Genomic DNA, 22,209 nt, shown 5'->3' on the forward strand with positions numbered 1-22,209 from the left:
ACCTGTTCAGTTCATTACCATAGTATTAATATTAGATTCATAGACCTGTTCAGTTCATTACCATAGTATCAATATTAGATTCATAGACCTGTTCAGTTCATTACCATAGTATTAATATTAGATAGACCTGTTCAGTTCATTACCATAGCATTAATAATAGATAGACCTGTTCAGTTCATTACCATAGTATTAATATTAGATAGACCTGTTCAGTTCATTACCATAGTATTAATATTAGATTTATAGACCTGTTCAGTTCATTACCATAGTATTAATATTAGATAGACCTGTTCAGTTCATAACCATAGTATTAATATTAGATTTATAGACCTGTTCAGTTCATTACCATAGTATTAATATTAGATTCATAGACCTGTTCAGTTCATTACCATAGTATTAATATTAAATAGACCTGTTCAGTTCATTACCATAGTATTAATATTAGATTCATAGACCTGTTCAGTTCATTACCATAGTATTAATATTAGATTCATAGACCTGTTCAGTTCATTACCATAGTACTAATATTAGATAGACCTGTTCAGTTCATTACCATAGTATTAATATTAGATAGACCTGTTCAGTTCATTACCATAGTATTAATATTAGATTCATAGACCTGTTCAGTTCATTACCATGGTATTAATATTAGATAGACCTGTTCTTTTCATTACCATAGTATTAATATTAGATAGACCTGTTCAGTTCATTACCATAGTATTAATATTAGATAGACCTGTTCAGTTCATTACCATAGTATTAATATTAGATTCATAGACCTGTTCAGTTCATAACCATAGTATTAATATTAGATAGACCTGTTCAGTTCATTACCATAGTATTAATATTAGATAGACCTGTTCAGTTCATTACCATAGTATTAATATTAGATAGACCTGTTCAGTTCATTACCATAGTATTAATATTAGATAGACCTGTTCAGTTCATTACCATAGTATTAATATTAGATAGACCTGTTCAGTTCATTACCATAGTATTAATATTAGATTCATAGACCTGTTCAGTTCATAACCATAGTATTAATATTAGATTCATAGACCTGTTCAGTTCATTACCATAGTATTAATATTAGATAGACCTGTTCAGTTCATTACCATAGTATTAATATTAGATAGACCTGTTCAGTTCATTACCATAGTAATAATATTAGATTCATAGACCTGTTCAGTTCATTACCATAGTATTCATATTAGATAGACCTGTTCAGTTCATTACCATAGTATTAATATTAGATTCATAGACCTGTTCAGTTTATAACCATAGTATTAATATTAGATTCATAGACCTGTTCAGTTCATTACCATAGTATTAATATTAGATAGACCTGTTCAGTTCATTACCATAGTATTAATATTAGATTCATAGACCTGTTCAGTTCATTACCATAGTATTAATATTAGATTCATAGACCTGTTCAGTTCATTACCATAGTATTAATATTAGATTCATAGACCTGTTCAGTTCATTACCATAGTATTAATATTAGATTCATCGACCTGTTCAGTTCATTACCATAGTATTAATATTAGATAGACCTGTTCAGTTCATTACCATAGTATTAATATTAGATAGACCTGTTCAGTTCATTACCATAGTATTAATATTAGATAGACCTGTTCAGTTCATTACCATAGTATTAATATTAGATAGACCTGTTCAGTTCATTACCATAGTATTAATATTAGATAGACCTGTTCTGTTCATTACCATAGTATTAATATTAGATAGACCTGTTCAGTTCATTACCATAGTATTAATATTAGATAGACCTGTTCAGTTCATTACCATAGTATTATACTACAGCTACTGAAGGTTAACACATTATTTTTTTTAAACCTTTATTTAACTTGGCAAGTCAGTTGATAACAAATTCTTATTTACAATGATGGCCTACCGGGGAACACAGTGGGTTAACTGCCTTGTTCAGGGGCAGAACGACAGATTTTTACCTTGGCAGCTCTGGGATTCAATCCTGCAACCTAACGGTTACTGCCCCAACACTCTAACCACTAGGCTACCTGCCGCCCCAACGCTCTAACCACTAGGCTACCTGCTGCCCCAACGCTCTAACCACTAGGCTACCTGCCGCACCAATGCTCTAACCACTAGGCTACCTGCCGCTCCAACGCTCTAACCACTAGGCTACCTGCCGCACCAATGCTCTAACCACTAGGCTACCTGCCGCCCAAACGCTCTAACCACTAGGCTACCTGCCACCCCAACGCTCTAACCACTAGGCTACCTGCCACCCCAACGCTCTAACCACTAGGCTACCTGCCACCCCAATGCTCTAACCACTAGGCTACCTGCCGCCCCTACACTCTAACCACTAGGCTACCTAGCGCTCTAACCACTAGGCTACCTACCGCCCCAACGCTCTAACCACTAGGCTACCTAACACTCTAACCACTAGGCTACCTAACGCTCTAACCACTAGGCTACCTAACGCTCTAACCACTAGGCTACCTAACGCTCTAACCACTACCTATCGCTCTAACCACTAGGCTACCTAACGCTCTAACCACTAGGCTACCTGCCGCCCCAACGCTCTAACCACTAGGCTACCTACCGCCCCAACGCTCTAACCACTAGGCTACCTAACGCTCTAACCACTAGGCTACCTAACGCTTTAACCACTAGGCTACCTAACGCTCTAACCACTAGGCTACCTGCCGCCCCAACGCTCTAACCACTAGGCTACTTGCCGCCCCAACGCTCTAACCACTAGGCTACCTGCCGCCTCAACGCTCTAACCACCAGGCTACCTGCTGCCCCAACGCTCTAACCACTAGGCTACCTAACGCTCTAACCACTAGGCTACTTGCCGCCCCAACGCTCTAACCACTAGGCTACCTGCCGCCCCAACGCTCTAACCACTAGGCTACCTGCCGCCCCAGAATAAGATGTAGGCCTATCAGGGGCTATTAGTTAGTTTTCAGGCCTTGTGGGAGGGTTTTGAGTAGTCATTGGGCTAGAAAAAGAAATTACATTAAATCACCTGACTGTTTGGATGTGTCTGTTAGTAAACTGTTTTATTTCTAAGAGATAATGAATAAAATTATTAGTTGTCACTGTGTGAACCACAACCAACATGCTGGATCTCTGTTTAGTTGTCACTGTGTTAAACACAACCAACATGTTGGATCTCTGTTTAGTTGTTACTGTGTTAACCACAACCAACATGCTGGATCTCTGTTTAGTTGTCACTGTGTTAACCACAACCAACATGTTGGATCTCTGTTTAGTTGTTACTTTGTTAACCACAACCAACATGTATCTCTGTTTAGGGCTCAGTGCTCTAAAATGAATCTCTCTGGGGAGAGAGAGGAGGGGGGTCCTGCCTCTAAAATGTGTCTCCCTGGGGAGAGAGAGGAGGGGGGCCCTGCCTCTAAAATTAGACTCTCTGGGGAGAGAGAGGAGGGGGGTCCTGCCTCTAAAATGAGCATCTCTGGGGGACATGACACAAAAACTAAGAGGTGAGCTGACAATATTGTTTAAGAATGTATATTCTAAAATGCTTTTTATTCAGAAATGATTGCTTATGGGTACATTCTATATAACTGTTCTAGATTTTAGATGTGTATGAAACTGTGTTTCTTTGCAAAACGCTATATCCACCTAGATATCTATATATACACCTAGATATCTATATATCCACCTAGACATCTATATATCCACCTATACATCTATATATCCACCTAGATATCTATATATCCACCTAGATATCTATATATCCACCTAGATATCTATATATCCACCTAGATATCTATATATCCACCTAGATATCTATATATCCACCTAGATATCTATATATCCACCTAGATATCTATATATACACCTAGATATCTATATATCCACATAGACATCTATATATCCACCTAGACATCGACATATCCACCTAGATATCTATATATCCACCTAGATATCTATATATCCACCTAGATATCTATATATCCATTGTTTATCAGGAGTGGAATGTTGGTATCCAGTATATTTAACTGTGATATGTGGTTGTCCCACCTAGATATCTAAAGATGAATTCACTTGCAGATGCCATGTTAATTTGACCCAGTTTCTCACGTTGGGAAAATAACAGCAAATGTGCATTTGTTGTGGAAATTACCCACTTTAAAAGTCTATATAAAGCCTTGTAGTGGTTTAATCATTTCTTTAAACAATGAGATAATTTACCAACATTTCTGAAAAGTGATTTATAGCGTTTTGTAATGAAACTCTTATGTTTCCCCATCTGAGCTCAGAGTAGATGAGAGATGTTATGTTTGTCTCTGTTCTGTTGAAGCCCAAACAAGCAGGAGAGACCAGCCTCCCCTGTTCCCTGCTGTGTGTCCATGAAGAGTGACAAGTCTATGGGTCTACCTATAGAGTTTAGAGAGGGAGACTTTTCTACTGAACAAAGGTAAGAAGAACTCATTGGTCAGTGAGTTAAACAACACTGTCTCTAGTCATTTCTCCTCTCCCCTTTTCCCATTTATTGTTGTTGTTTTCATAATCCATAGGCTTTTCCTTATGTCCATTTTCACAGTCCTAAAACAGTAAACAAACACAACATTTCCTCCCTGTGTGCGTGCGTGTGCGCGCGTGCGTCCGGCTACCTGCCGCCCCAACGCTCTAACCACTAGGCTACCTCCCGCTCCAACGCTCTAACCACTAGGCTACCTGCCGCTCCAACGCTCTAACCACTAGACTACCTGCCGCCCCAACGCTCTAACCACTAGGCTACCTGCCACCCCAACGCTCTAACCACTAGGCAACCTGCCGCTCCAACGCTCTAACCACTATGCTACCTGCCGCCCCAACGCTCTAACCACTAGGCTACCTGCCGCTCCAACGCTCTAACCACTAGGCTACCTGCCGCTCCAACGCTCTAACCACTAGGCTACCTGCCGCCCCAACGCTCTAACCACTAGGCTACCTGCCTCCCCAACGCTCTAACCACTAGGCAACCTGCCGCTCCAACGCTCTAACCACTAGGCTACCTGCCGCTCCAACGCTCTAGCCACTAGGCTACCTGCCGCCCCAACGCTCTAACCACTAGGCTACCTGCCACCCCAACACTCTAACCACTAGGCTACCTGCCACCCCAACGCTCTAACCACTAGGCTACCTGCCGCCCCAACGCTCTAACCACTAGGCTACCTGCCGCCCCAACGCTCTAACCACTAGGCTACCTGCCACCCCAACACTCTAACCACTAGGCTACCTGCCACCCCAACGCTCTAACCACTAGGCTACCTGCCGCCCCAACGCTCTAACCACTAGGCTACCTGCCGCCCCAACGCTCTAACCACTAGGCTACCTGCCACCCCAACGCTCTAACCACTAGGCTACCTGCCGTCCCCCCCCTCTAACCACTAGGCTACCTGCCGCTCCAACGATCTAACCACTAGGCTACCTGCCGCTCCAACGCTCTAACCACTAGGCTACCTGCCGCTCCAACGCTCTAACCACTAGGCTACCTGCCGCTCCAACGTTCTAACCACTAGGCTACCTGCCGCCCCTCCACTCTAACCACTAGGCAAACTGACGCCCCAACGCTCTAACCACTAGGCTACCTGCCGCCCCAACGCTCTAACCACTAGGCTACCTGCCGCTCCAACGCTCTAACCACTAGGCTACCTGCCGCCTCAACGCTCTAACCACTAGGCTACCTGCCGCCCCCCCCCCTCTAACCACTAGGCTACCTGCCACCCCAACCCTCTAACCACTAGACTACCTGCCGCCCCTACACTCTAACCACTAGGCTCCCTAACGCTCTAACCACTAGGCTACCTACCGCCCCAACGCTCTAACCACTAGGCTACCTAACGCTCTAACCACTAGGCTACCTAACGCTCTAACCACTAGGTTACCTAACGCTCTAACCACTAGGCTACCTAACGCTCTCACCACTAGGCTACCTATCGCTCTAACCACTAGGCTACCTGCCGCCCCAACGCTCTAACCACAAGGCTACCTGCCGCCCCAGAATAAGATGTAGGCCTATCAGGGGCTATTAGTTAGTTTTCAGGCCTTGTGGGAGGGTTTTGAGTAGTCATTGGGCTAGAAAAAGTAATTACATTAAATCACCTGACTGTTTGGATGTGTCTGTTAGTAAACTGTTTTATTTCTAAGAGATAATGAATACAATTATTAGTTGTCACTGTGTTAACCACAACCAACATGCTGGATCTCTGTTTAGTTTTCACAGTGTTGACCACAACCAACATGCTGGATCTCTGTTTAGTTGTCACTGTGTTAACCACAACCAACATGCTGGATCTCTGTTTAGTTGTCACTGTGTTAACCACAACCAACATGCTGGATCTCTGTTTAGTTGTCACTGAGTTAACCACAACCAACATGCTGGATCTCTGTTTAGTTGTCACTGTGTTAACCACAACCAACATGCTGGATCTCTGTTTAGTTGTCACTGTGTTAAGCACAACCAACATGCTGGATCTCTGTTTAGTTGTCACTGTGTTAACCACAACCAACATGCTGGATCTCTGTTTAGTTGTCTCTGTGTTAACCACAACCAACATGCTGGATCTCTGTTTAGTTGTTACTGTGTTAACCACAACCAACATGCTGGATCTCTGTTTAGTTGTCACTGTGTTAACCACAACCAACATGCTGGATCTCTGTTTAGTTGTCACTGTGTAAACCACAACCAACATGCTGGATCTCTGTTTAGTTGTTACTGTGTTAACCACAACCAACATGCTGGATCTCTGTTTAGTTGTCACTGTGTTAACCACAACCAACATGCTGGATCTCTGTTTAGTTGTCACTGTGTAAACCACAACCAACATGCTGGATCTCTGTTTAGTTGTTACTGTGTTAACCACAACCAACATGCTGGATCTCTGTTTAGTTGTCACTGTGTTAACCACAACCAACATGCTGGATCTCTGTTTAGTTGTCACTGTGTTAACCACAACCAACATGCTGGATCTCTGTTTACAGGGGTCAGTGCTCTAAAATGAGTCTCTCTGGGGAGAGAGAGGAGGGGGCCCCTGCCTCCAAAATGCATCTCTCTGGGGGACATGACACCAAAGCTAAGAGGTGAGATAACAATTTTATGAATAATTCATTAAGTTTATTTCCTAAATAAATAGCTATCTTAAGGTGAATGCACTTACTGTAAATCTCTCTGGATAAGAGCATCTGCTAAATCAGGGGTTCTCAATCCGGGGTCTGCAGAGGTACTGCAGGGGTTCTGCAGGAAGCGCGGGGAGTGGTGGTGTATCCAGGGAGAAAACTAAACTAATATTCTGAAATGTCATTGTGGTCTTATGTTCCCATCTATTGGAATTATTTAGCAACTGCAGTAGTACTGAAAAAATGTGTTATTCCTTACTAAAGTAGTAATTACTGAGAATTACTAGTTAATTGTATCACTTACAATCATAAAATAACAACTTATACCATAACAAACAATTAAACTGACATAAACCAAAATCACTATATATGTAGTTATTTAGTTAATTACCAAATTGAGCCGGTCGGTCACATTTGAGAGTGAGGTATATAGCATTTTGCAAGAAAAAACATGATTTTTGTCTCTCTGAAATGAAACCATCAAGTGATAGATTTTAAACAAATCCTTGTCTGTGAGAGATGTAATAATTAATACATAATTTCATTAAACAATAAAAGCTCATTTCTGTAAAGTGATATGTTGCGTTTTGGAACTCTTCTTATGTTTCCCATCTGAGATCAGAGTAGATGAGAGATGTAATGTTTGTCTCTGTTGTGTTGAAGTCCAATCAAGCAGGAGAGACCAGCCTCCCCTATACCCAGCTGTGTGTCCATGAAGAGTGACCTGTCTATGAATCTTCCTATATCCTTTAGAGAGGGAGACTTTTCTACTGAACAAAGGTAAGAAGAACTCATGGGTCATGGTCAGTGAGTTAAACAACACTGTCTCTAGTCATTTCTCCTCTCCCATTTTCACATTTTCTTTTGGTTGTTTTCATAATCCATAGGCTAATACTGTCCATTTTCATAGTCCTAAAATAATGTTAAACAAACACAACATTCCCTTTGTGTGTGTGTGTGTGTGTGTGTGTGTGTGTGTGTGTGTGTGTGTGTGTGTGTGTGTGTGTGTGTGTGTGTGTGTACTCCCTGGATGAGGAGATGTAATCTCATGTTCTGTCCACAGAAACCAACATGAGAGATCAGAGTCAGAGATTCTCAGTGGTCAGTCTTCCCAGAGTCATCAAACAGACCTGGACTCTATATTCAGTGTATGTGATCCTGTTATGTACTTTTGTTTTTGTTTACCTCAAGTAAAGTTGATCTGTCAATTATTCATTAATGTGTTAATGAGAAAGCATTTCTTCTCTTGCTTAACTTATTTACTTGATTTATTTTAGTTGCTTGAAGAGAAAATTATGACATTTGTGAAGAACGAGCTGAAGATGTTCAAGAGGATTCTTAGTCCAGAACTCCCAGAATGCTTTGAGAGTCAGAAGCAGGATGAGGAAGTGGTGGATGCTGAAGATGAGAAGCAGGAGAGCAGTGCCAGAGAGGGAGCTCTGAAGATCACACTGCACGTCCTGAGGAAAATGAACCAGAAGGAGCTCGCTGACACACTGGAGAAATGTAAGATCTGTCTGCCTCATGTTGAATGATGTTTTATAACATTTAAAAGCTGTGGCTAAAGTACAGCTAAAGTAGCTGTGTAACTCAATGATATTGTATCAGCCTTAACACAACACCTAGTGGCCTCATCAAGTAGCAGAAGGGATGTGTTGTGTTGATTAATTTAGAGAGAGAGAGACAGAGACAGTGAGACAACATTAATAATACCATCAATAACACCAATAATAATATAATCAGTCACACCAGTCTGGAATGCATTAAGAAAACATTTACACATTTATACAGTCAGTTAAGAGAATAAATTATTATTTAAAAACTTTAACAGTCCTTCAATACTGTAGACATTAAAACAGATGTAATATTAATATCCTCTGTGTTATTTCTAGATTCAGATGAGCTTGCTGTGATTTGCCAACGTGAACTCAAATCTAATCTAAAGAAGAAGTTTCAATGTGTATTTGAGGGAATCGCTAAACAAGGAAACCCAACACTTCTCAATAAGATCTACACAGAGCTCTACATCACAGAGGGTGGAACAGGACAGGTCAATAATGAACATGAGCTGAGACAGATTGAGACAACAACCAGGAAACAAGCAAGACCAGAGACTGCAATCAAATGTAACGACATCTTCAAACCCTTAACTGGACAAGACAAACGTATCAGAACTGTGCTGACAAAGGGAGTTGCTGGCATTGGAAAAACAGTCTCTGTGCAGAAGTTCATTCTGGACTGGGCTGAAGGAAAAGCAAATCAGGATGTTCAATTTGTGTTTTCATTCCCTTTTCGGGAGCTGAATTTGATGAAAGAGGACAAACACACTTTCATTGAACTTCTTAATCACTTCTCAATGGAAACCAAACAATCAAGAATCTCCATCTACAACAAGTACAAAGTTCTGTTCATCTTTGATGGTCTGGATGAGTGCCGACTGCCCCTAGACTTCCAGAAGAACGAGATCTGTTGTGACGTCACAGAGTCAACCTCAGTGGATGTTCTGCTGACAAATCTCATCAAGGGAAATCTGCTTTCCTCTGCTCTCCTCTGGATAACTACCCGACCTGCAGCAGCCAATAGGATCCCTTCAGAGTGTGTTGACCAGGTGACAGAGGTACGAGGGTTCAATGACCCACAGAAGGAGGAGTACTTCAGGAAGAGATTCAGCGATGAGGACCTGGCCAACAGAATCATCTCACACATAAAGACATCAAGGAGCCTCCACATCATGTGCCACATTCCAGTCTTCTGTTGGATTTCTGCAACAGTCCTTGAAAACCTGCTGAAACTTAAGAGAGAAGAGATGCCCAAGACTCTGACTGAGATGTACACACACCTTGTGGTGTTTCATACCAAACAGAAGAATGAAAAGTATCTTGGGAAAGAAGAGACAGGTCCACACTGGAATAAAGAGAGCATTCTGTCACTGGGAAAACTGGCTTTTCAACAGCTTGTGAATGGCAATCTGATTTTCTATGAAGAAGACCTGAAAGAGGCTGGCATTGATGTCAATGAAGCCTCGGTGTACTCAGGATTGTGCACACAGCTCTTTAAAGAGGAATTTTCGCTGTACCAGGACAAGGTGTACTGCTTCGTTCATCTGAGCATTCAGGAGTTTCTGGCTGCTGTATATGTGTTCCTCTCATTCATCAACAACAATGAGAATCTAATGGCCGAACCGCAATCAACGTCCAGGAACCTTTCTGCGCTGTTCAGAGACAAGTCTGAAGTTTCTTTCTACAAAAGTGCTGTGGATAAAGCCTTACACAGTGAGACGGGAAACCTGGACCTGTTCCTCCGCTTCCTTCTGGGACTCTCACTGAAGTCCAATCAGAAGCACTTACGAGGTCTACTGACAAAGACAAGAAGTAGCTCAAAGACCCATGAAAAAACAGTCAAGTACATCAAGGAGAAGATCAGGGAGAATCTCTCTCCAGAGAGGAGCATAAATCTGTTCCACTGTCTGAATGAACTGAATGACCATTCTCTAGTGGAGGAGATCCAAAGCTACCTGAGCTCAGGAAGTGTCTCAAAACCCAACCTGTCACCTGCACAGTGGTCAGCTCTGGTCTTTGTGTTGCTGACTTCAGAAAAGGAGCTGGATGTGTTTGACCTGAAGAAATACTCCAGATCAGAGAAAGGTCTTCTGAGCATGCTGCCAGTGGTCAAAGCCTCCAGAGCTGTTCTGTGAGTACATAAAATGACATATAAGAAGTATTCATCAGGAAGAAATATTCAGGTTAAAGAAAAATATGCATTATAATATGTGTATAATATTATATTGAAAACATTGAATAAATGCATTGATTTTCACATTAGTATAGTATAACAATATGACCATACAATTCTAGGAGACAGAAGAAGAATCTATATGTTGTTTGGGAGAATTAACCAAATGCATCTGCCATTGTCCTTCTACACTAAATTAACAATGTGTTTGAAGTCATGATCTCTTTGTCTCCAAAGAATAGCAGTGTGGTTTTATTATGATTAGACTCTTTGCAGGCTGTCAGGCTGTGGAGTCACAGAGGAAGGCTGTGATTCTCTGGTCTCAGCTCTGAGGTCAAACCCCTCACACCTGAGAGAGCTGGACCTGAGTAACAATGACCTGAAGGATTCAGGAGTGAAGCTGCTCTCTGCTGTACTGGGGAATCCCCACTGTAAACTGGAGACTCTGAGGTCAGTATTATCAGATATGAAAGTACTTTATGCATGTAGTTCTCCCATTTGAAAAAGTCGTAATTATTCGGACATATTACTTATAGTGTATTAAAGTAGTCATAAGTTTAGCATGTTGTCCCATATTCCATGCCTGCTGTCACGTTTCTCTAAGACAGAACCCAGAAGCAGACCAGGACAAGGTGAGTAAAATGAAGGTGAGTATTTATTGGTAGTCTTGATGTGTAATTTGAGTGATCCAGGAGACGAAGCGGAGGTGAGTTGATGAGAGTAGATGGGAGGATTCAATGACGTCACTGTATCCACCGACGGCCAGGCAAGGGAGTTGAATGTTCCGGGAGGATGACTGTAGACAGAGTAAACGGGGGGGGGGGGAGTAACCAGTAACAAGAACAAAACAACAAGACTAGCTCAGGAAACATGAGGCTGTTCGTTGCTAACGATCCAGCAGGGAATGGATGTCAGCTCAGGGCTTATGAAGAGGTGATGATCAGGACCAGGTGTGCAGAAGGTTGATGAGATGCAGGTGTAGGGTAATCACTAGATCTCCCGCCTAACTTCGTCGCCTGGCAACCAGACAGGGTAATAATATCACTAGATCTCCCGCCTAACTTCGTTGCCTAGCAACCAGATAGGTTTCTGAACGCACCCTTAGACTCCAAACAGAAAACAGTCAGCTCAGGCAGAAACAGACTCAGGAAGCGGGATTCCTGACACCTGCAGTGATTACATCAAGCTTGTGATTCTACTAACAAAGATCAAACCCCCTCTGTTATTGGTAATTGTGAGAGGTTAGCATGTTTTGTTGTATCCTCTGTTATTGGTAATGGTGAGAGGTTAGCATGTTTTGTTGTAGCCTCTGTTATTGGTAATGGTGAGAGGTTAGCATGTTTTGTTGTAGCCTCTGTTATTGGTAATGGTGAGAGGTTAGCATGTTTTGTTGTAGCCTCTGTTATTGGTAATGGTGAGAGGTTAGCATGTTTTGTTGTATCCTCTGTTATTGGTAATGGTGAGAGGTTAGCATGTTTTGTTGTAGCCTCTGTTATTGGTAATAGTGAGAGGTTAGCATGTTTTGTTGTAGCCTCTGTTATTGGTAATGGTGAGAGGTTAGCTGTTTTGTTGTAGACTCTGTTATTGGTAATGGTGAGAGGTTAGCATGTTTTGTTGTATCCTCTGTTATTGGTAATGGTGAGAGGTTAGCATGTTTTGTTGTATCCTCTGTTATTGGTAATGGTGAGAGGTTAGCATGTTTTGTTGTAGCCTCTGGTATTGGTAATGGTGAGAGGTTAGCATGTTTTGTTGTAGCCTCTGTTATTGGTAATGGTGAGAGGTTAGCATGTTCTGTTGTGGCCTCTGTAACTTTCTCACTCATTCTGATTCATGATTTATTCATGATTTTTCTTAATCATGGCATCATCAGAATTTAATTTTTAATCGTCAATCACATACAGTTGAAGTCGGAAGTGTACATACACTTAGGTTGGAGTTATTAAAACGTGTTTTTGAACCTCTCCACAAATTTCTTGTTAACAAACTATATAGTTTTGGCAAGTCGTTTAGGACATCTACTTTGTGCATGACACAAGTAATTTTTGAAACAATTGATTACAGACAGATTATTTCACTTATAATTCACTGTATCACAATTCCAGTGGGTCAGAAGTTTACATACACTAAGTTGACTGTGCCTTTAAACAGCTTGGAAAATTCCAGAAAATTATGTCATGGCTTTAGAAGCATCTGATAGACTAATTGACATAATTTGGATGTATTTCAAGGCCTACCTTCAAACTCAGTGCCTCTTTGCTTGACATCATGGGAAAATGAAAAGGAATCAGCCAAAATCTCAGAAAAAAAATTGTAGACCTCCACAAGTCTGCTTCATCCTTGGGAGCAATTTCCAAACGCCTGAAGGTAACACGTTAAATCAATAGTACGCAAGTCTAAACACCATGGGACCACACAGCCATCATACCATCCCAACTGTGAAGCACGGCGGTGGCAGCATCATGTTGTGGGGGTGCTTTGCTGCAGGAGGGACTGGCGCACTTCACAAAATAGATGGCATCATGAGGCAGGAAAATTGTGGATATATTGAAGCAACATCTCGAGACATCAGTCAGGAAGTTAAAGCTTGGTCACAAATGGGTCTTGCAAATGGACAATGACCCCAAGCATACTTCCAAAGTTGTGGCAAAATGGATTAAGGACAACAAAGTCAAGGTATTGGAGTGGCCATCACAAAACCTTGACCTCAATCCTATAGAACATTTGTGGGCAGAACTGAAAAAGCGTGTGCGAGCAAGAGGCCTACAAACCTGACTCAGTTACACCAGCTCTTTCAGGAGGAATGGGCCAAAATTCACCCAACTTATTGTGGGAAGCTTGTAGAAGGCTACCCGAAACGTTTAACCCAAGTTAAACCATTTAAAGGCAATGCTACCAAATACTAATTGAGTGTATGTAAACTTCTGACCCACTGGGAATGTGATGAAAGAAATAAAAGCTGAAATTAATCATTCTCTCTACTATTATTCTAACATTTCACATTCTTAAAATAAAGTGGTGATCCTAACTGACTTAAGACAGGGGACTTTTACTAGGATTAAATGTCAGGAATTGTAAAAATGGAGTTTAAATGTATTTGGCTAAGGTGTATGTAAACTTCTGACTTCAACTGTATGTATTAAAATACCCTCAAATAAAAGGTGACATTATATACTGTCACCTCATATGAAACATTTGATCTGAAATCCAAAATGTTGGAGTACAGAGCCACATTTAAAATGTTATCTTCACTGTCAAAATAGATATGTGTGGACTGTATACTCAATACAATCTAAATCTGATACCTCACTGTCTGTCTTTTGACTGATATTGATTTTAAACTGGTCTGGGCAGTCTACTCAAATATTTGTACTATACATGTTTCTATCTGCAGGCAATACTTTGATCATTTGTCATTTTTAATGATGATACATTAATTTACGAATAGATATGGCAGGTTTCAGGACACTGATATCTGAAAAATGTTGAAAAATTATACTGCCACTATTTTCACCACCAAAGCATAGCAGTGTGATTTTAATTTGATTTGACTCTTTGCAGGCTGTCAGGCTGTCTAGTCACAGAGGAAGGCTGTGCTTCTCTGGTCTCAGCTCTGAGGTCAAACCCCTCACACCTGAGAGAGCTGGACCTGAGTAACAATGACCTGAAGGATTCAGGAGTGAAGCTGCTCTCTGCTGGACTGGGGAATCCCCACTGTAAACTGGAGACTCTGAGGTCAGTATTCCTGTAGTTGGTCAACAAGTGATAACTGTTCACCAGATCCACATGTGTTTACCAGACACACATAGTCCACACCATATGTGTTTGGACAGTGAAGCTTACAGTTTTAAATGTGGTGCTATGCTCCAGCCTTTTGGATTTGACATGTTTCATATTAGGTGACAGTACAGAATGTCACCTTTTATTTGAGGGTATTTTCATACATATCTGTTTTACCATTTAGAAATTAAAGCACTTTCTGTACGTAGTTCTCCCATTTGAAGAAGTCTTAATTATTTGGACAAATTCACTTATATTGTATTAAAGTAGTCGTAAGTTTAGTATTTAGTCCCATGTTCCATGCCTGCAGTGATTACATCAAGCTTGTGATTCTACAAACTTGTTGAATTCATTTTTCAGTTTGTTTTGGTTGTGTTTTGGATGATGTTTTTCCAAATAGAAACTGATTGGTGAATAATGTCCTGTCATTTTGGAGTCACTTTACTTGTATTGTCAGTAAGAATAGAAGATGTTTCTGAACACTTCTACATTCATGTGGATGCTACCATGATTATGAATAATCATGAATGAATCGTGAATAATGAGAAATTTACAGAGGCACAAAGATCAGACCCCCTCTGTTATTGGTGTTATTCTGTATACTTCTGGCCCTTCTTTGGACACGGTGTTAACTAACCTCTAGACGAGCTTCAATGCCATACAGCTCTCCTTCCGTGGCCACCAACTGCTCTTAAATACAAGTAAAACTAAATGCATGCTCTTCAACCGATCGCTGCCTGCACCTGCACGCCTGTCCAGCATCACTACTCTGGAAGGTTCTGACTTAGAATATGTGGACAACTACAAATACCTAGGTGTCTGGTTAGACTGTAAACTCTCCTTCCAGACTCACTATAAGCATCTCCAATCCAAAAATAAATCTAGAATTGGCTTCCTATTTCGCAACATAGCATCCTTCACTCATGCTGCCAAACATACCCTTATAAAACTGACCATCCTACCGATCCTCGACTTCTGCGATGTCATTTACAAAATAGCCTCCAATACCCTACTCAATAAATTGGATGCAGTCTATCACAGTGCCATTCGTTTTGTCACCAAAGCCCCATATACTACCCACCACTGCGACCTGTACGCTCTCGTTGGTTGACCCTCGCTTCATACTCGTCGCCAAACCCACTGGCTCCAGGTCATCTACAAGACCCTGCTAGGTAAAGTCCCCCCTTATCTCAGCTCACTGGTCATCATAGCAGCACCCACCTGTAGCACGCGCTCCAGCAGGTATATCTCTCTGGTCACCCCCAAAGCCAACACCTCCTTTGGCCGCCACTTCTTCCAGTTCTCTGCTGCCAATGACTGGAACGAACTACAAAAATCTCTAAAACTGGAAACACTTATCTCCCTCACTAGCTTTAAGCACCAGCTGTCAGAGCAGCTCACAGATTACTGCACCTGTACATAGCCCATCTATAACTTAGCCCAACTACTTCTTCCCCTACTGTATTTATTTATTTATTTAGCTCCTTTGCACCCCATTATTTCTACTTTGCACTTTCTTCCACTGCATATCTACCATTCCAGTGTTTTACTTGCTATATTGTATTTACTTTGCCACCATGGCCTTTTTTTGCCTTTACCTCCCTTATTTCACTTAATTTGCTCACATTGTATATAGACTTATTTTTCTACTGTATTATTGACTGTATGTTTGTGTAATACCCTTGTTTGAACCAAGTATTGAGTTTATTTGTTATAATTAATTGGTATTATATTTAAAAGATGATTGAATTGCTCCTAAACTGTAATGTTGTTAATGCATTATGCTTTTTGAAGAAATATTTATTTAATGTATAAGTGAATAGTTTGTTTTACTTTGAAGTTTAAGTTTTGACCAATAAGGTCGCTTGTTAAGTTGTGGCCAATGGGAGTTGACCTGGTTAACGGGAGGGAAAAAGACGTTGATGAAAGGATGGACGTTTTACCTCAGGACGGTTGGTGAAGAAAAATTATAAAAGAAGACGACAGAACTACAACAAAACCCATAGCTACTAAGACATGAAGGGAAATACATGTTTTATTTAATAAAAGAGTTGTTATAATTTAGTTAAAACTTAGTAAAGACTGAATCTACCGTCTCGTTGTGGAGGTATTAGCCAGCATTGAGGTTAGCCTAGCATCGTGTCACACCGGGAGATAATTGCTTGGGAAGCTTAAAGAGTTCGTGTTGCCATGGGGATATCGGTTACGGCTAAGGAGTACTGTCTGCATGGGTAGCTGTGCTTGCCTTGGACTTGGTGAGGAAACCAGCATGGAACTGCCATACTTCGCTGAGGGAATATCCACCAAGTAGTGAGTAACCACAATGTGAGGTGCTTATAAATAAATACATTGGTAATGGTGAGAAGTTAGCATGTTTTGTTGTAGCCTCTGTTATTGGTAATGGTGAGAGGTTAGCATGTTTTGTTGTATCCTCTGTTATTGGTAATGGTGAGAGGTTAGCATGTTTTGTTGTATCCTCTGTTATTGGTAATGGTGAGAGGTTAGCATGTTTTGTTGTAGCCTCTGTTATTGGTAATGGTGAGAGGTTAGCGTGTTTTGTTGTAGCCTCTGTAACTTTCACACTCATTATTATTCATGATTCATTCATGATTTTTCTTAATCATGATATCATCAGGATTAATTTAGTAGTGTTTAGAAACATGTTACCAAATCACTTAGACAGAAAATTACTCCAGTCATCATCCACCATTTTATTGATGAGCAAAATATAACCCAAAACACAACCAAAACAAACTGCATTGTAACCAACGAGTTTGAGTCACAGGCTGTAACGGGTGTCGTAAGGATTGGACCAAGGCGCAGCATGTTTAGTGCTCATCATGAAACTTATTTGAATGAACAAAAAAATAAAGTGCAACAGCTAAACAGTTCTGTCAGGAACATTAACTAAACAGAAAATAACATCTACCCACAAAACCCAAAGGAAAACAGGCTGCCTAAGTATGGCTCCCAATCAGCAACAACGATATACAGCTGTCCCTGATTGAGAGCCATACCCGGCCAAAACAAAGAAATACCAAACATAGAAAAAGGGACATAGAATGCCCACCCCAACCCACACCCTGACCAACCAAAATAGAGACATAAAAGGATCTCTAAGGTCAGGGCGTGACACAGACTTGATGTAGTCGCTGCATTCAAGGAATATCGGACCAAATACTAAACTTTTGACTACTTTAATACACTATGAGTGAATTAGTCAGAAAACATATGACTTCTTTAAATAGGGGGACTAGATACATAAAGTGCTTTTCATTTTCTAAATGTTAAAACAGATATGTATTAAAATAACCTCAAATAAAAGGTGACATTATATACTGTCACCTCATATGAAACATTTGATCTGAAATGTAAAATGTTGGAGTTTAGAGCCACATTTAAAATGTTATCTTCACTGTCAAAATAGATATGGTGTGGACTGTATACTCAATACAATCTAAATCTGAGTCTTTTGACTGATGCTGCTTTTTAAACTGGTCTGGTCAGTCTACTCAAATATTTGTACTATACATTTTTCTCTCAACAAGCAATACTTTGATCATTTGTCATTTCTAGTAATGATACATTATTTTCTGAATAGATATGGCAGGTTTCATGACACTGATATATATACTGATATATCTAAATATGTTGAAGAAATATACTGCCACTATTTTCACCACCAAAGAATAGCAGTGTGATTTTAATATGATTTGACTCTTTGCAGGCTGTCAGGCTGTCTAGTCACAGAGGAAGGCTGTGCTTCTCTGGTCTCAGCTCTGAGGTCAAACCCCTCACACCTGAGAGAGCTGGACCTGAGCTACAATCACCCAGGAGACTCAGGAGTCAGACTGCTCTCTGCTGGACTGGAGGATCCACACTGCAGACTGGAGAAACTCAAGTATGTAGAGGGTTTATGTCAATGTTCATATCAGACATGTTTGACTTTTCAGGCTTCTGACCACCACTTGGACAAAGTTATATGGTGACTGTGTGTGTGTGTGTGTGTGTGTGTCCTGTCTGTGTGTCCGTGTGTGTATGTCCTGTGTGTGTGTGTATGTCCTGTGTGTGTCCAAGTGTGAAACACACACACACACAGGACATACACACACGGACACACAGGACATACACACACACACACAGGACACACACACACACACACACACACACACACAGGACACACACACACACACACACAGGACACACACACACACACACAGGACACACACACACACACAGGACACACACACACACAGAACACACACACACACAGGACACACACACACACACAGGACACACAAACACACGGACACACACAGGACAAATACACACACACAGGACAAATACACACACACAGGACAAATACACACACACAGGGCAAATACACACACACAGTACAAATACACACACACAGTACAAATACACACACACACACACACACACACACACACACACACACACACACACACACACACACACACACACACACACACACACACAGGACACACACACACACACACAGGACACACACACACAGGACACACACACACAGGACACACACACACACACAGGACACACACACACACACAGGACACACACACACACAGGACATGCACACACACACACAGGACACACACATACACACACAGGACACAGGACACACACAGGACACACACACACACAGGACACACACACACACACAGGACATACACACACACACACACAGGACATACACACACACACACACACACACACGACACACACACACACACACACACACACACACACACACACAGGATACACACACACACACAGGATACACACACACACACACACACAGGACACACACACACACAGGACATACACACACACACACAGGACACACACACACACTGGACAAATACACAAACAGGACAAATACACACACACACACACACACACACACAGGACACACACACACACACACACACACACACACACACAGTACAAATACACACACACACAGGACAAATACACACACACACACACACAGGACACACACACACACACAGGACACACACACACACAGGACATACACAAATACACACATACACACACACACACAGGACATGCACACACACACACAGGACATACACACACACACACACACACACACACACACACACACAGGACACACACACACACACAGGACACACACACACACACTGGACACACACACACACACACTGGACACACACACACACACACACACACACACACACACACACTGGACAAACACACACACACACACACACACACTGGACAAACACACACACACACACACACTGGACAAACACACACACACACACACACACTGGACAAACACACACACACACACACACACTGGACAAACACACACACACACACACTGGACAAACACACACACACACACACTGGACAAACAGTAACATTCTCAGAACATACTGCACTTGTTTTATCCTGTTTTAGATGTATCCTCTGTTTAAACATTTAAACTCTTACAATAACACTGTTAAAATACCAATGTGATCATTTCTTGTCTTTTATGTTGGAAAAACTAATTGTACAATTATATGTGGACATACGCTCCATAGTTGAACAAGTATACATGGTTATATTGTACTTTTCATAATAAAACATACTTGAAACAAGAAAAAGCATGTTAATTGTGAAAACAATTTTGTTATTGATTTTTACATTGCCTCTCCCTGTCTCATGTTGACGTTTGTCATGAATCTTGACCTGGAGGCAGAACTGTGCGATTTCCTCTAGATATGTCAGCTGCAAAGTCAGAATTGGCTGTGGAAAATGTTGTTTTATGGTCTTAATTTAAGGGAAGGATTAGCAGTGTGGTTGAGGTTAGGATTAAAATCGGATTATATTACTTTGTGCCTGTGCAAGCTAGTGAATATTTTGCTGAACTGCCTCCAGGGCAAGATTCATGACAATAAATGCCAACTGCCTCCAGGGCAAGATTCATGACAATAAATGCAACCTGCCTCCCAGTCATCCCCTCCTTATCTTTACAAGGCTGCAGAACATGCAAGCTAGTGATGTGGGGGTTCTCTCATAACCCTCAGTCCCCAGGTTGGTAGATGGCAGGTTGAATAAAGAGAAGCTAGTGATGTGGGGGTTCTCTCATAACCCTCAGTCCCCAGGTGGGTAGATGGCAGGTTGAATAAAGAGAAGCTAGTGATGTGGGGGTTCTCTCATAACCCTCAGTCCCCAGGTGGGTAGATGGCAGGTTGAATAAAGAGAAGCTAGTGATGTGGGGGTTCTCTCATAACCCTCAGTCTCCAGGTGGGTAGATGGCAGGTTGAATAAAGAGAAGCTAGTGATGTGGGGGTTCTCTCATAACCCTCAGTCCCCAGGTGGGTAGATGGCAGGTTGAATAAAGAGAAGCTAGTGATGTGGGGGTTCTCTCATAACCCTCAGTCCCCAGGTGGGTAGATGGCAGGTTGAATAAAGAGAAGCTAGTGATGTGGGGGTTCTCTCATAACCCTCAGTCCCCAGGTGGGTAGATGGCAGGTTGAATAAAGAGAAGCTAGTGATGTGGGGGTTCTCTCATAACCAGGTTGAATAAAAAGAAAACAATTCATAAAACAATCCATAAATGTATAATTTTTATGGCCCTCTTGGGTTGAGGAGTCATTATCTTCTAATCTAATCACAGCTGCCCCAGGGCCTCTTGGGTTGAGGAGTCATTCTCTTCTAACCTGATCACAGCTGCTCCAGGGCCTATTGGGTTGAGGAGTACAACATAATAGGGTGGGGGGGGGGGGGGGGGTATAGGGAAGGTAGGGGAGAGGAGGGGGTATAGGGAAGGTAGGGGAGAGGAGGGGTGTATAGGGAAGGTAGGGGAGAGGAGGGGGTATAGGGAAGGTAGGGGAGAGGAGGGGGTATAGGGAAGGTAGGGGAGAGGAGGGGGGGTATAGAGAAGGTAGGGGAGAGGAGGGGGTATAGGGAAGGTAGGGGAGAGGAGGGGGTATAGGGAAGGTAGGGGAGAGGAGGGGGTATAGGGAAGGTAGGGGAGAGGAGGGGGTATAGGGAAGGTAGGGGAGAGGAGGGGGGGTATAGAGAAGGTAGGGGAGAGGAGAGGGTATAGGGAAGGTAGGGGAGAGGAGGTGGTAGGGGGGAAGGTAGGGGAGAGGAGGGGGTATAGGGAAGGTAGGGGAGAGGAGGGGGTATAGGGAAGGTAGGGGAGAGGAGGGGGTATAGGGAAGGTAGGGGAGAGGAGGGGGTATAGGGAAGGTAGGGGAGAGGAGGGGGTATAGGGAAGGTAGGGGAGAGGAGGGGGTATAGGGAAGGTAGGGGAGAGGAGGGAGGACTTCCTCCATGTCAGGTAAGCAGCCTCCAAGTCTACCCTCACCAACTGACCAGACTGAGTGAGTTCTGAACATCCCTCTCTGTCCTCTGATGCTGCGTCCAAGTCTTCTTGGGTCTTTCTGGTGTCTCTGTCTTGACTCTTTAGTGAGTTTTTTCAGTTCTTTCCCAGGCTGCCTGAAAAACACAAAAAGATGGCACATACATAAGAGTTATAAACTATCAAAATAAAGAGAG

The 22,209-nt window shown here is 42.0% G+C and overlaps 1 protein-coding gene across 1 annotated transcript; it reads left to right on the forward strand.

Annotated features, from left to right (window-relative positions):
- The first annotated feature begins 8,349 nt into the window (after positions 1-8,349).
- LOC145875727 (NLR family CARD domain-containing protein 3-like) lies at positions 8,350-11,119 on the forward strand. Its single transcript, XM_082971552.1, has 3 exons — positions 8,350-8,628; positions 9,015-10,578; positions 11,092-11,119. Exons 1-3 carry the CDS (start codon positions 8,418-8,420, stop codon positions 11,117-11,119), a joined length of 1,803 nt encoding a protein of 600 aa, XP_082827678.1. The 5' UTR covers positions 8,350-8,417.
- Positions 11,120-22,209: the final 11,090 nt, after the last annotated feature.

Source organism: Salmo salar, unplaced genomic scaffold (assembly GCF_965601325.2).
Source record: "Salmo salar unplaced genomic scaffold, fSalSal1 ptg000322l, whole genome shotgun sequence".
NCBI lineage: Eukaryota > Metazoa > Chordata > Actinopteri > Salmoniformes > Salmonidae > Salmo > Salmo salar.